At 42.0% G+C, this 14,572-nt stretch overlaps 1 protein-coding gene across 2 annotated transcripts in view; it reads right to left on the bottom strand.

The window, feature by feature from the left end:
* Positions 1–14,572, bottom strand: part of LOC146984036 (PDZ domain-containing protein 4-like) — a 66,341-nt gene that overhangs the window by 32,946 nt on the left and 18,823 nt on the right. The window contains exons 2-4 of one of the 2 annotated variants that reach the window (XM_085780863.1): positions 6,701–6,754; positions 3,436–3,538; positions 832–1,081 (exon numbers count right to left, since the gene is read on the bottom strand). In XM_085780863.1, the coding sequence (XP_085636989.1) occupies positions 832–1,081; positions 3,436–3,538; positions 6,701–6,754 (407 nt within the window). The remainder of the gene's footprint in view (positions 1–831; positions 1,082–3,435; positions 3,539–6,700; positions 6,755–14,572) is intronic. The other variant, XM_085780864.1, reaches the window with a different exon arrangement.

The raw sequence follows: 14,572 nt of genomic DNA, 5'->3' as shown, positions 1-14,572 counted from the left end.
GGGACAGTTGAACATTTTGGCAAATTGGCCCATTGCCATAATCCCTATAATCATAGCAGTATAGTAGGTTCCTTACCTTTAATTGTCGCTGCAAGCTGTTTTTAGAGTGGCAGAGCAGAGCCGTGAGCTGCTCAGAGCTACGCTATGGAGGCTAATGGAATTTCTTGGTTTCCCTCGTCAAACTCCTAAAATACACAATCCAACAACTCCACAACGCTCTGGTGGACAAGTTGTGACCTGCACATTCACCACGCTATGAGATAATAACGGAACGTTACGAGACGGAGTTGTTTTCGAGGCAAATGCAGAGACTGCTTGCCGAAAAACTGCCCCTGACGGAAACACTCATCAGTGGTTTTCCATGAATGTACCTCGAAAACAACTCTTCGGGGGGCAGTGGTCAGGTCGGTCCACTGGATGATTTACGGCACTAGACTGGAGACGGCACGCACAAGCCAGATACGGTAAGTTTCTTTACGACAATACGCGCAAGAGCTCATGGCAAGTGTAGTCTTCATTCCGGCAAAACACTATCGCTTTTGTCCACAGGGGTCAAAATCAAACCAAAATGAAAGTCCTTTGTAGATGCTTTAAAGGGATAGTTCAACATTTTGGCAAATTGGCCCATTGCCATAATCGCTATAGTCATAGCAGTAAGTTTGTTACCTTTAATTGTCAATGCAAGCTATTTTTGTAATTATTGTAAAGCACTTAATTCACCTTTTGGGCTATAAAGGACTATACAGTATAAATAAACCTCGATTAATTGGTTGGTTGGTTGGTTGGTTGGTTGATTGATTGATCGATTGGTCGATTTAAAAGCAGACTTACAATTCATTGATCCCATACGGTCCCATGAGGTGAGGAAGGGGAGGAGAAGCGGGAGGAGGTGGAGGGGAGGAGCAGCCTCCCCGGCCGTGGTGGTGGTGGTGGTGGTGCCCTCTGTTCCTCCCCAGCGTCATGATGCTCTGGAAGCTGATGTCTGTCTGTGTGGCATTGTCGACGCAGTCAGGGATGGCCACCATGGCAACAGAGGAGATGGAGGTGCTGCAGGTCCCGTTGCTGCTGCACACTAATGTACCTGAGGGGAGGAGATGAACAAAAGGCAGAAATGAGTCAAGGGGCTTCATCCAGGTGTTTAAGGGTAAATCCCAGTGGCTTAGTTGGTTTAAAAATATGTCATGTCTGCAGCAGTCTGTTAAGATCAGAAAGTTAAAGAAGTCCGAGTCTTTTGCGATCAGACTCCGATTGTTTGACTGCAGTTTCCATCCTGCTTTGATGGACTTCAACCATTTCCAATTTTGCATTAAGAAAAAGCACAATAGAATTTCACGCTACTAAATTAGAAGAGCTCCTGTTGGCCTGCCAGGTTCTAGGATGATGCTGACAGCTGATGCTGAGTTTTCAGATCATTATGAAATTTTATGAAAATATACATCTAATACAGGATATAAATCCTCTGCATCAGACTCAAAATAATGACATACAAAAACAAAACAAACACAAATACACACAACTTCAATAATACATACATAATATCACTTACAGGGATACGCCAACATTTTTTTTTCGAGTCTTGCCTCACTCCCGAGTCCACACCATCCTTTCGACTGTGCGTGCAGTAACAAGGGAGATAGAGCTGTATCGCCCGTAATTAGCTTAGCTCAAACACTGGGAGTGTATGGGTAGTGTTAGCCTGCCTCCACCTAAAGTCATCAGAGAAACTCTTCAGCAACTCTAAACAGAAACCGGCGGGCCGATCTTCGTCTCAGAGCTGACAGAACTCTCCGGTAAGGCATCTTGAGCGGTAAAAATGCCGGTAACGGGACGAGATCGGTCAAAATGGAGGGTTCAAGCAAAGACGCTTCATTTTGGTTCAAGCTAGCTACATCGAGGGTAGGTTAGCTTCCTGTTTCAAAGTAAAAGGACAAATTCTATCGTCATGGTTTTCTGTAGCCTATGTAAAGGGAAACGGGTGTTTTATTTTGTGAAAGTAACCGGAAGTGCGTTGGTCACAACGGGGTCATTCCTATGTTCCCACAGCCTTATGTTCCCACATTTCTAACTTTTGTTGTCACTGAAAATGAGGCCCTATGTTCCCACAGCCCTTTGGTCCCACCATTGGTTGGGTTTAGGCAATGAAGAAAAGAGTTGGTTAAGTTTAGTAAAAAGACCAGGTAGAGGCTAGACAGGCCAGATAGATTAGAGTCCAGATAGGTAGAGAGAGTCCAGAGGGAACATAGGGCTGTGGGAACATAGGCACGCTCCCGTCACAACGGCTAGCTTGAGTAGCGCCGAATTCGTCCAAACGGTTACTTTCTCGCCTAAAAATGTTTGAAATGTGGATAAAGTGATATATTTACAGAGTTTAGAGCGAAAATGAAATCATCTTCTGACAGCTGATTTCGGCTCGGGTTAGGGGTGGGCGATATGACGATATTAGATCGTGAAGTGATTAAAGCATGTAGACGATCTGCCAAAGTTCAGAGATCGTAGGATCAGGGGCACATTCTATAAATTGCAGTTTATACTGTAAATATTTGAAAAGTCCTTATTTGACCAGAAATGATCTAGTCTAAGAGTTCACTGCACTATCCTCTGGAAGATCATTCCATACTCCTACAGCCCTAAGTGTAAAAAATGTTCTTCTTTTGTCAGAACGACACATTTTTGTTTGAGTTTCAAGGAGTTCCCTCTTAGTTCATACTGAAGCTGACAACAGGCTCCACTGTGGAATCGTAGATATTTTGGACAAGTTTGTACACCTCAATCATGTCACCTCTACCTCCTATAGACGAGAGTTGGCAGTTTTAAGTGCCTTAATCTTTCTGCATATGACATCACATTCAGACCATTATGAACAGTTGAGCTTGATGAAATCAACTCTGTAGAAAATGGCTATATATAAAAATAGCAACCTACTGTAGATTATGGAATATGTAAAGATGAAGATGGCGCATGTGTGTATTTTTATCACAGCAACCATTTCCTTGAATAAACGAAGGATGAAATATTTGAGTTAGGAAAGGAGACAGGTGACGTCTAACAGATAAAGCGAAGTGATAAAACGCTCCAGTAACATCAGAAAAGACGGCAAAAGTCAAGTGATGATCTAAAAAGATTTTGTACTCAGAGGGTGATGGGGAAAAGATGAGAAGAAGAGTGGGGAGGTGGGAAGAGGGAAAAAGATGAAAGATGGGAAACTGTGACAAGGTAAAGGGCGCACACTCAGCTGGGGAGAAAACACATGAAACGATTAGAGGAGATGTAATGAAGAAAGAGAAAAGGAGACTAAATAAAAGACTAAAAGATTACAATCAAAAACAGGATTCCCATCTCAGAACTTCAGAGACGCCAGTGTAAAGTGAAAGCAGCGCCAGAAAAATAAAACATCTGCTCATGCATGTATCTGTCGGGTGGTGGGATGTGCTTTACCTTTCCTCCTGTGACTCTTGCGGACTGGACCAGGTTGGTGCAAAGGCTCCTGGGAGTTTTGCGGTCTGTCTAGTGGGAGCTGAGAGTGTCTCCGTCCTCTGACCTGAAAAGGAGATAATATAATATAATATAATATAATATAATATAATATAAGATAAGATAAGATAAGATAAGATAAGATAAGATAAGATAAGATAAGATAAGATAGATAATGGATGGATTGAAATGGGTCGGACTACAAACAACAGAGTGTGTGCGGTGACTTGTCCCTCCCTTTGTGCGACGTGTTGTAATTTTGATGAAACTGCACTGGGGCACAAGCTGGTTGGCTGTTCACTGTGTTCTCATAATAGGAACCTGTTGTGTGCAGTGACTTGGCTGTTCCTCAACTCCTCAGGTGTGTATCAACAACACACCTGCTGTATCTGACAGCTTTTATCCCCTCAGGGTTTCTAGCTGTCAGTGTATGACATGCCTCTTACATTAGCATCTCCGCTTGTCTCCAACAATATCCTCCTTTAAATCTAGTCTAAAAACACATCTGTTCTCACAGGCTTTTAATTAGTATTTTGTTTGTTTATCAGGTTTTTGTTTGTTATTTTTACATATTGGCTTTTTGATATGCACTTTACATGTACTGTATCTTGCTTTTATCCTATACTGCAAAAACTCAAAATCTTTCCAAGAATATTTGTCTTATTTCTTGTCAAAATGTCTTATTTCTAGTCCAAACTAATCTCTTTCCACATTAAATAAGACTCAGCACCTTAAAAAATTAACTTATTTTTAGATCATTTTCACTTGAAATAAGTAGAAAAATCTGCCAGTGAAAGGAAGTTTTTTGTGCTTGTAATAAGAAAGAAAAACTTGCTCCACTGTCAGATTTGTCTACTTATTTCAAGTGAAAATATTTTCACTTGAAATAAGTAAAAAGTGTCTGAAAACAAGCTGCTTTTTTATGTATAACTATTTATGTATATGAAATTTACTTATTTTAATGAGATTTGTTGTGACTAGAAATGACATTTTGACTAGAAATAAGACAAATATTCTTGGTAAGATTTTGAGTTTTTGCAGTGTAGAGGACATTGAGTTCATGCTCGCCATGTGAAATGTGCTATATAAATAAAATTGACATTGACATTATAAGATCTCTGGTGCAGAAAATGTCAAAATTCATTATCTGGGTTATGAAGATTCAGTGAATTGTTCATCAAATAATAATAATAATAATTTCGATGTATATAGCGCCTTTCAAGACACCAAAGGACGCTTAACAATAACACAAGACAGGACAGGACAACAAACAACAGGTGCCTCTTCAACCGGTCAGATTTGGCTATTTCTTGTGCACATTTGGATTGTATCTCTGGGGAACATGAGCATGAACAGCCTGGTCAACAGTGCAAAGTATATCCAACATCCACATCGCTGGAGAATGACATTGCAAGGTGTTTTAACAATGAATATGAGGCCCAATATTGCAGCTGCAGCCCAAAGCACTGACGAATGAGGACTGAAAGCATCTGAAATAATTCATGTGAATGATAAAAGTGATGATTAATAAATCAAACCAGAATTTAAAAATCGAGCATCTGAGGAATACGATTTAAAAACTAAAGGTGAAAACTGATGAAAAAAAAAAAAGGTCCAAGGTCGACTCATAATGAATTGAGGTGGCTGCATAATTCAGAACACCTGTGGTGCCTCTGGTTGCAGGTAATAAATCAACTTCTCCCAGCTTGTTTCTGTCACGCTTTGAGGTTCAACACAGGTTTGTTAATTAGGTCTGGGAAGCTGCTAAATAAGACAAATAACAGAGATATGAACAGAAGGAATCCTGCCAGGTCTCCCCCGAAATAACAAAAACAAACTGAAACGACAGAACAAACCTGAGATTGAGGACTAGAAAACACAAACACAGACTTACACTGGCAGTCTTTCTAAACTACACATGTGTATCTTTCTATCCACAATCCTCAGTGCTGAGGTGTGTTTGTTTACCAGGGATTCACCTGTCACAAGAAACTAATTCTTTTGTCTTGTCCCACACAGCTCTCTGCACAGATGGAGAATGCAGGAAAACACATTTTCCAGTCTGCATTTACTTTACAGTGTGAGTTCTTGTCACCATGTGGACTAAACTGGTCACTTTTTTTTTTTTGTTCTTGTTTTCTGCACACCCATTTCTCATTGGGTTACAGATACAGATAAAGATGACTTAATTTATCGTCAAAAGGCACTTCAGTTTCTACAGTCCACCGACCACATACAACCATTCACCCAACATAAATTCAAAATGCCAGAGGAAACATTATATAGCACGTAGGAAAAAGTACAAGTCCCCCAATACACAGGGTAAGGCAGACAAGCGTGTACTCAAAACAGATAACACACAGAAAAAACCTGGAAATTGTTTATTTTTATCATATGAACCATCATTCATACGTCTACTGTGACTTAAATCTTACTCATCTGAGTGTGTGTGTGTGTGTGTGTGTGTGTGTGTGTGTGTGTGTGTGTGTGTGTGTGTGTGCAGGTGTGTGTTAGTCAGGCTGGGGTTTGGGTTATTGTTTTTTTGTTTTGTTTTCTATATGTTTTATATGCTCATATGGAAATTTGTTAATAAGACTACCTCAAAAAAAAAAAGAAAAAGTTATGTGCTGCCAGGAGAGGAGCCAAGGAAAAATACCGTTGCCATAGAAACACTTATCATTTTTTTAAGCAAGCTTGCTGGAAAGAAACTGCTGTCACATAAAAATCAGCTCCTGCTTCATTAACATCCCAAAGGAGATGTGTTTTGGTTGAAATGCAGGATTATTGATTATGATAAATTAGACTAGATTTCTGTGAATACACATAGATCAAATTTCTGAGGCAGTTTCACCACAGCACTTTAAAAAAAAAGTTTGTGTTCAGGCTGAAAACGCTGGAGTGTTTTATTTTTGCTCATATGATAAAGTGTGATCGGCTTTGATCAAAGTGATTAAAGTGATGTGAATGTGAATATATGAAAAAGAATCTGAATGTTTCTGCCAACACTTATCAAACCGTCCTCACATAAATCAGAGCTTAAAGTGCGAGAAGGAGACGGTGTGGGAGGAAATGTTCTCCATCGATCATTAACTGTACGAGAGTGGGACCTTGTTAGAGATGACTGATGGAGGTGGGGGGGGGGGGGGGGTGGAGGACAGGAGAGTCAGGAGAGTGAAGAGGAGGAGGAGGAGAGTCAGTCATCGTTGAATGACTTCCACATGTGTCTTACCTTTACGTTGCCATGTCTGTCCATCGGCCGCAGGGAGTTACTCCAGCCTTTCTGCTAATGAGAGACAGAGACGGATGGTGTTACTGAGGCTGGAGTGAAATCACACAGGAGAATATCTGTTTGACAAAAAGCACGGTTAATACAGCACCTTCCGTTCACGATGCCGGTGCATGGTGCCTAGTTTGCCCTTTGCAGTTGGTCTCAGCAGAGATGGCATTTTTAAAAGCCCAGAAGATGGACACCCCACAGAGGTTTTCACTTTTCACTTGGCAACATACTGAACCCAATTTTAAAAAGTAAAATTGACATTAGATTGAAAGAAAAACACCACGAAAAAATATTTGAAGGCACAATGCCAAAAAAAATAAATAAATAAAAAACACACATTTCAGTGTGTCCAGCTGAAGCAGGCAGCCAGATTTCATGGAGCCTCATGTCTGGACCATCCACCCACTTCTGCTAATTTGATGCGTGGTCACATTGGCAGCAGGTTAAGCTGGTTTTTCCAGACGTACCTCTCTCCAGCAATATTCTCGAGTCGAGCCACCATGCCTCATGGGATATACAATCCTAGAAAGACACATGGCGTCCTAACCAGATGCTCTAACCAGACAGAGGAGCAGCAGCTCCTCAACTCACCTCCAAGGCTGCAGCCACAATGCAAAGGGAAGTCATTTCAGCAGTTTGTGTCTGAGATCTAATTCTTCTGGTCACTGCCCAAAGCTCATGACCATAGGTGAGTGTTAGAATGATTGGTAAATGAAGAGCTTTGCCTTCCAGCTCAGCTCCTTCTTCACCACAACAGTCTGGTACAACCAAATCATTGAACCGCTTCTCTTTCCTAACAGCTTGTTGACATCGAAGCAAAAGACTAGTGAGACTAGTGAGTGTGTTTTTTGGACTGTACCCCTCAAGGTCCTGAGTAGTGTTGGGAAAAGCAGTAGAATACGAATACAAATTTATAATCCCCAAAGAGAAATTCATTTGTCTGCCGGCTCATTGCAGAAGAATTAAAAAGCCTCATGGCTGAAGGTACAAAGATCTTCTATATCTCTTCGTACTGTGATTCAGCGACTCATGGAGGCAGCAAGACGATGACAACACACCGAGGCTACTTTACTGATAGCTTGTCGATCCAACATGGTGGCAGATTCTTTACCTTTCGATGCAGCGTTATAAAGTGTTTTAAGTAGTTTAGACCACAAGTTTATTTTGAAAAAAGAGCAACATTTTTTCCTCATCGGATTTCTGTCGCTCTACATACGTCATCAGGTATGATTGATACCTACCTACTAGTGATGCGCGGGCCGGGTTTTTTTCCAACCCGCGGGTCCCGCATCTATGAAGTATTTTGACCCGCCCCAGCCCGCCCCGCACCACCGCATCTATTTTCACAACCCGCCCCGACCCGCCCCGCCGCTATTAAACGTCAGACAGCGGCCTTTTTTTACTTTGAAAGGGCAGACAGAGGTGCTGTGTTGCCGGTAGCTTGTCAGTGTGGACTGTGGAGCTCATGAGGAGCGGGAGAGTCACAGTGCAGCAGCCGGGGCGGCCGCCGCCTCTCGTCCTCCCCAGTCCCTGCTCTCTGCTCTCAGTGAAAGGAACCCCGCTCTGCTGATGCCCTCAGCCGCCGTCTCATCCGGTTCCCTCACACCTCCGCCGGCTTTCCCATCAACATCAGCGCGCCCTGATAACACACTCTGGACTTCATCATCAGTTTTTTTTAATGACCCGCCCCGACCCGCACTGCAAATAAAGTAAAGGCTTTGAAATCGTCTACCGTTTGAATTATCTGACCAATCTGTGTGCTTTAATGAGATGCACTGGACAAACTGCTATTTTGCGCCGGCATATCATTAGTGCAAAATCGTGTTAGGCCTCCTTGATTTGATTTTAAAAAATTTTTTTTTTTTTTTTTGGGGGGGGTGCGGTGGGGTGGGGTAGGCTTTTAAAAGAATTGTCGGAATGGCAACACGTAAAAAAAGAAAGAAATACCGCCATTCCGACCTTAGGAGACGAAAATTGTCGGAATGATGGGATGTTTATTAAAGGGTAAAGTGTTGCCATTCCGACAATTAGGGCCTAATATCGGAATAGCAACATGTCGGAATGGCGGTTGCCCCCCCCGTACAAACATGGCGGTGCAAGATGGCGACACTCTCTAAAGCGAGACCCTTGCTATAGACTGATTCGGCGACGTCACCGGAAATCGAACGGCCGCCATTACTGCGGTGACAACTCACAGTCAGGCAGCTGTTGGCTCTGTGCGCGAAGCGGGCATTTGAATGCAAGTGGACCTTTTCTCTTCCCTTTCTCTTCTGCGAACATGTCCAGGAAGGCTGGGAGGACATGTGCCGTCCTCGACTGCTCTAATATCAGCAAAACACAGCCCCTTACTTCAGGAGGAGTGTCCGTGTTTAGACCGTAACGTTACGTACAGCGTGTCAGCAGCAGCAGCAGCAGCCGCCAGCGACGCAGTCACAGCTGACCTGTACAACCTGGCTACCCTCCCTTCTCACCGTTACCTTCACATCGTGTGGACAGTCTGTGAATGTCTCACTGATCCCTTCAATATGATGTGATCATGGTCGTCTAAAAGCCGGTGTAAAATATGTCCGACCCATCCGGAGCTCAGGTCATTTTGACCATAAATCAGAGACCTGTAATTGACGTTTTTTCTGATCATCGGAGGCCAGCTGGTCAATAAAATATTCTTGAATATCTAAAACAAAGCAAAAGTTGTTGTTGTTTTTATAATCTTATTCATGTAGCCTGTCCACATGATTAAATATCCCGCTGCTGGCTTGCTAACGTCAGCACGCATAACGTACCGGTATGTTATATCGTTTATGATACAGTCTCTTATCTCCCTGTTACTCTAATCTTTCCTGCTAATCGCTCAAACAAATGATTAATTACTAAATGAATATTGGTATTCATGTAAGATACCTTAATCAGTTACTGGGGGGCAATAAACATCACAAATGCAGCCTATTTATGATGCTGTCATAGAGAATCAGTTTACTATGACTGACACATGTCACCGCAGCAATGGCGCCGCCGCAAGATGGCGGCATACACAAAACGTTCTCCGAATTCGTCTATATGTAGCCTATATATAAAAGAAGAATTATAAGGCTACGAAAACCAAACACATTTTATTTTATAGCCATTATACACTTCTACTAATATATTCATGGGTAGTATATTCAGAGTTTGCCAATAAACCTTGGCAAATATTACACATTGGACCTTTAAGATCCAGATGTTTAAAGCGAGAAAACACTGCATTAAAGGGATAGTTCAACATTTTGGCAAATTGGCCCATTGCCATAATCCCTATAGTCATAGCAGTAGGTTCGTTACCTTAAATTGTCTGTGCAAGCTATTTTTAGAACGGCAGAGCAGAGCCGTGAGCTGCTCAGAGCTACGCTACGGAGGCTAATGGGATTTCTTGGTTTTCCTCATCAAACTCATCAAATACACAATCCAACAACTCCAAAACGCTTCCATGGACAAGTTGTGAGCTGCACATTCACCACGCTATGAGATAATAATGGAGCATTACGAGACGGAGCCATTATAGAGGAAAATACAGAGACTGCTTGATGAAAAACTGTCCCTACAGTGTTGCTCTGTGACTGTTTCTGCTGGATGTTTAAACAGGGACAACGTGTCACAAGTAGTTGCCCAAGTCCAAACTGTGGTCAGAAACATAATTAGCGCTTCCTTGTAGTTCTCCTTACTGTTAAGGGTATGTCTGAGTGGTTTGCTCAAGGGCACACAGTGTAGGGAAGAACAGATGCCAATTCACAGGGAAGTCTCTGCCCCCCTGGTTCACTCCCACCTCAATCAACAGCTCGTAACGAGCTCACATACAACGAGCCACCGGCGGCACACATTAGCATAAGTAATATAGCTGTAAGCAGAACAGAGTGAGTGCAGGCATCACTCTGGGGCCGGTGTGAAGGAAACACCTGCTCAGAAATGAACATGGAGGTAATTACTTGTGAGAGTGTTTCTACTGAACATGCGTCTGTACTGCCATGATAAAACTACTGTGTGTGTGTGTGTGTGTGTGTGTGTGTGTCTTTGTTACTAGCTTTTCAAACAGGTTAACGTCTGCAGACACACACTCGTCAAATGCCTGAAGACAGGTGGCCTCTGAACCTGCCATTTCAAGGTAAGACACACACACACACACACACACACACACACACACACGCTCACACATCCTCATGAATACTTGAATAGATGCACACAAACACACACTCTGTTGAACAACACCCCCTCCCCTCCCCTCCCCTCCCCTCCCTGCCTTTGTTTCAGAGGTGATTGTTATGCATTACATGGCCTGTGCAGGGCGACTGGAGGGTGTATTGTTGAGTTTATGGAGAACTGCTTCACTTGGTTCTTCTGAACTTCTGCCCACATGCTCTCGTTCCTCAGCTGCTCTGGTTTGGGACCATCTCTTCTCCCTGGTTGAGAAACAGCTGAGCCAATCTGATGTTTTTCTGGGCCAGACTTCAAATTTACTTCAAGTTTAGCACACCTTTAAACCACAGCATGGTGTTACTGTGATAAGATAAGATAAGATAAGATAAGATAAGATAAGATAAGATAAGATAGATAGACTGTATATTATATCAAGACATACTGATAGGATTGGGGATTGATATATAGTATATATATTTTCTCCACTTAATTTTATTAAAATGTGTCTACAGAGCTCACTGGAAATATGGACTGAATATGTATCAATACATGGAATCATTCAAATTTATAATTGGTTTCATGTATATTTTTTTCTATAAATGTACATGTGAATGTTATGTATACGCTACATGAGTCTTTGCTGTAGAAATGTAACTCCACAAAGAACAGAGGAAAAACACAGACACTTTCGATAACCCTTGACATGACGCATTTTCTGATGTATGATGTACGCGTGTAAATAAGTAACACTTCAGTAAACACAGGAAACAACACACGTTACACAACATCACAATAAACTGAATTGGTTCCATTTGATCTCTTTTATTCTGTTTTTAATCACACTTGATGTGGTGTTTTACAGCCATCTCTGACTCAGGTTTAATTGATGCTAATAACCTTGATGCTCACTCTGTTAGCGGCTGTGGATTTAACCGTGCGCATCTGTGAGCAGATAATGGGATGGCAGATAGATGGAGTAATGGCTGGCGCTGGTTTTAATATTCACTATACCAGTATCATTGTGTTTGTGTGGATTGTCTGTGCATGTGTGTGTGTGTGTGTTTTTTCCAGTGCGTGATAATTACAGCATTCCCAGCTCCCCGCTGCGCTCTGGCTCATTATACTGGTGTGTATACGTGGGGACGGTAACAATAAGCGTCCCAACTGAGCTCCGTCACATTAGCCCGACAGAAATCACAGCTAAGTGAAGTGTGAAATTAATAACCGAGCAGCAGAGAAGAGCTGACTGTCCTCTTTTGTTGGACATAATGCTGATATCTCTCACACTACGGAGCTGGTGTCAGGCTCTCACCTCTTGGAGCTTTGTGTTTGACGGTACGGGGCGAATCGTATGGAAGCTGATAAAGGCCATGCTCGCTAAAATGTTTTTTATCCTGTTATCTCTGGATAAGAAAGCTTGTTTTCCTGAGATAACATTGAATTAAAATATTTTCCAATGCGCTGATCAATGTGCAGCTGTGACATTTTCTGTTCACAGCACAAGAACCTGACATTTGCATCCTGGCTTGGCACATGTGATTTAATTACTAGAGTAAATATAAAGAGAAAACAGGCTTGAAGTAACAGGATAATTATCTCGTTATCTCAGGATAACAAAAATTGCTTTCCCTTGTTAATATCTTAAGCATTATCCCCTTGAGATAAAGAGATAAAACAAATATTTGAGATAATGGGAGTCAAGGGCCTTCTGTGTTTTATTCCAGTATGAGTGGATTATTGTGTGTTTTAACTGGAAGGCCTCAACAGCTCCTACATAGCACAGCCAGCTGTTCATATGTGATGCTGCAGGTTAGGTAACGGTTTGCCTTGGGTTTAAAATGATGAGACTTCATTACCCCTCATTACTGGAGGAGTATTGGTTGTTCAGCCAGAGTCATCACACCCCGCCCTCATTATGCTCCTGGACTCGGAGGAGGAACAACCTGAGCTCTGATCCACAGAGAGAACAGGATGAAATTAAATCAGTCAACGAACCAGGAAACATTTTCTTTTATGACCATCACCATTACCCAACCTGAGCCTAAAATAATGCCCTGATGGGGGCAGTCGTAACCAGCTGTAACAGTCTTTCTTTCTTTCTTTCTTTCTTTCTTTCTTTCTTTCTTTCTTTCTTCCTTTTTCTCATTCTTTCTTTCTTTCTTTTGTTTGTTTGTTTGTTTCTCTTTCTTTCTTATCTTTCTTTCTTTCTTTCTTTCTTTTTCTCGTTCTTTCTTTTGTTTCTTACTTTTTCTCGTTCTTTCTTTCTTTCGTCATTTATGTAGGTTGGATGCTCTGACTCAATTGTAACGGTCTTCTTTCTTTCTTTCTTCCTTTTATTTCTTTCTTTTTCTTGTTCTTTCTTTTGTTTCTTTCTTTTTCTCGTTCTTTCTTCCTTTCTTTTGTTTGTTTTTTTCTTTCTTTTCTTATCTTTCTTTCTTTCATTCTTTCTTTCTTTCTTTCGTCATTCATGTAGATTGGATGCTCTGACTCAGTTGTAACGGTCTTCTTTCTTTCTTTCTTCCTTTAATTTCTTTCTTTTTCTCGTTCTTTCTTTTGTTTCTTTCTTTTTCTCGTTCTTTCTTCCTTTCTTTTGTTTGTTTGTTTTTTTCTTTCTTTCTTTCTTTCTTTCGTAATTTATGTAGGTTGGATGCTCTGACTCAATTGTAACGGTCTTTTTTTCTTTCTTTCTTATCTTTCTTTTGTTTGTTTCCTTCTTTGTTTCTTTTGTTTGTTTGTTTGTTTGTTTCTTCCGTCATTCATGTAGGTTGGATGCTCTGACTCGTGACTCCACACACACTAAAGGACACACTAGTCTAATAACTCTGGCTCTTGGTGTAACCTGTATTGTAACATGAGCCTTCTCATGAACGTCACTTTAGTTGTTCAGGTTCATCCTCTGAGGATCATCAACGTCTGCCACAAAATGAACGGCAACACATCCACTTGTTGTTGAGATGGTCCAGCGTGGACCAACAGACAGATGTTGTCATCTCCAGCTCAGGGTGAGACTGACGGACAGAAACAGAAGGTGGTGCCTCCAGCTCTCAGCTCCACCGGGGGTTTTTCAGTGAAGCTGCAGCTTTTAACCGCTCCCATCACTGACACACGTGAACGTGAACATATGGAGCTGATGGTGATTAGTTTGATTGTACTGTTTCGTTGTTGCCATGTGTTCAGAGCATCGGAGCCTCCATCGATATCTCCACCTCCTGGGGCCCCAACACGCTTCTCCTCCCTGCTCATTAACTATTTACCGATTCCATCAACACGCACTTCCACCACATCTATCAACACACACACACACACACACACACACAATACACACACACAGAGAAGAAGTTCTACATCAACGCACAGTTCTATATCAACACACTTTTCCCTGACATTCATCTCTTTCACCCACCCACTCCCTCCGGTCCCTGAACACACACACACACACACACACTAAGGAGAAAGAGATGGAACGAAGGATCCATTTTTCATTCCCAGCATGCTGAGGGGAGAGCAGCGATGCTATAATCATACCCAAGGGAGGGAGGGGGAGAGCTGAAGGAGGAGACAGGGAGCGGTCACAAGAAGAAAGAAGAGATGAGGTTGAAAACAATGGATAAAAGCTAGGAGGAGATAGAGGTGAAAATGTAAAGCATCAGATGCAGA

The sequence above is a fragment of the Trachurus japonicus genome, chromosome 7, assembly GCF_045865225.1.
Source record: "Trachurus japonicus isolate A0001 chromosome 7, Traja_1.0".
NCBI lineage: Eukaryota > Metazoa > Chordata > Actinopteri > Carangiformes > Carangidae > Trachurus > Trachurus japonicus.
This window is presented reverse-complemented; position numbering and strand designations above follow the sequence as displayed.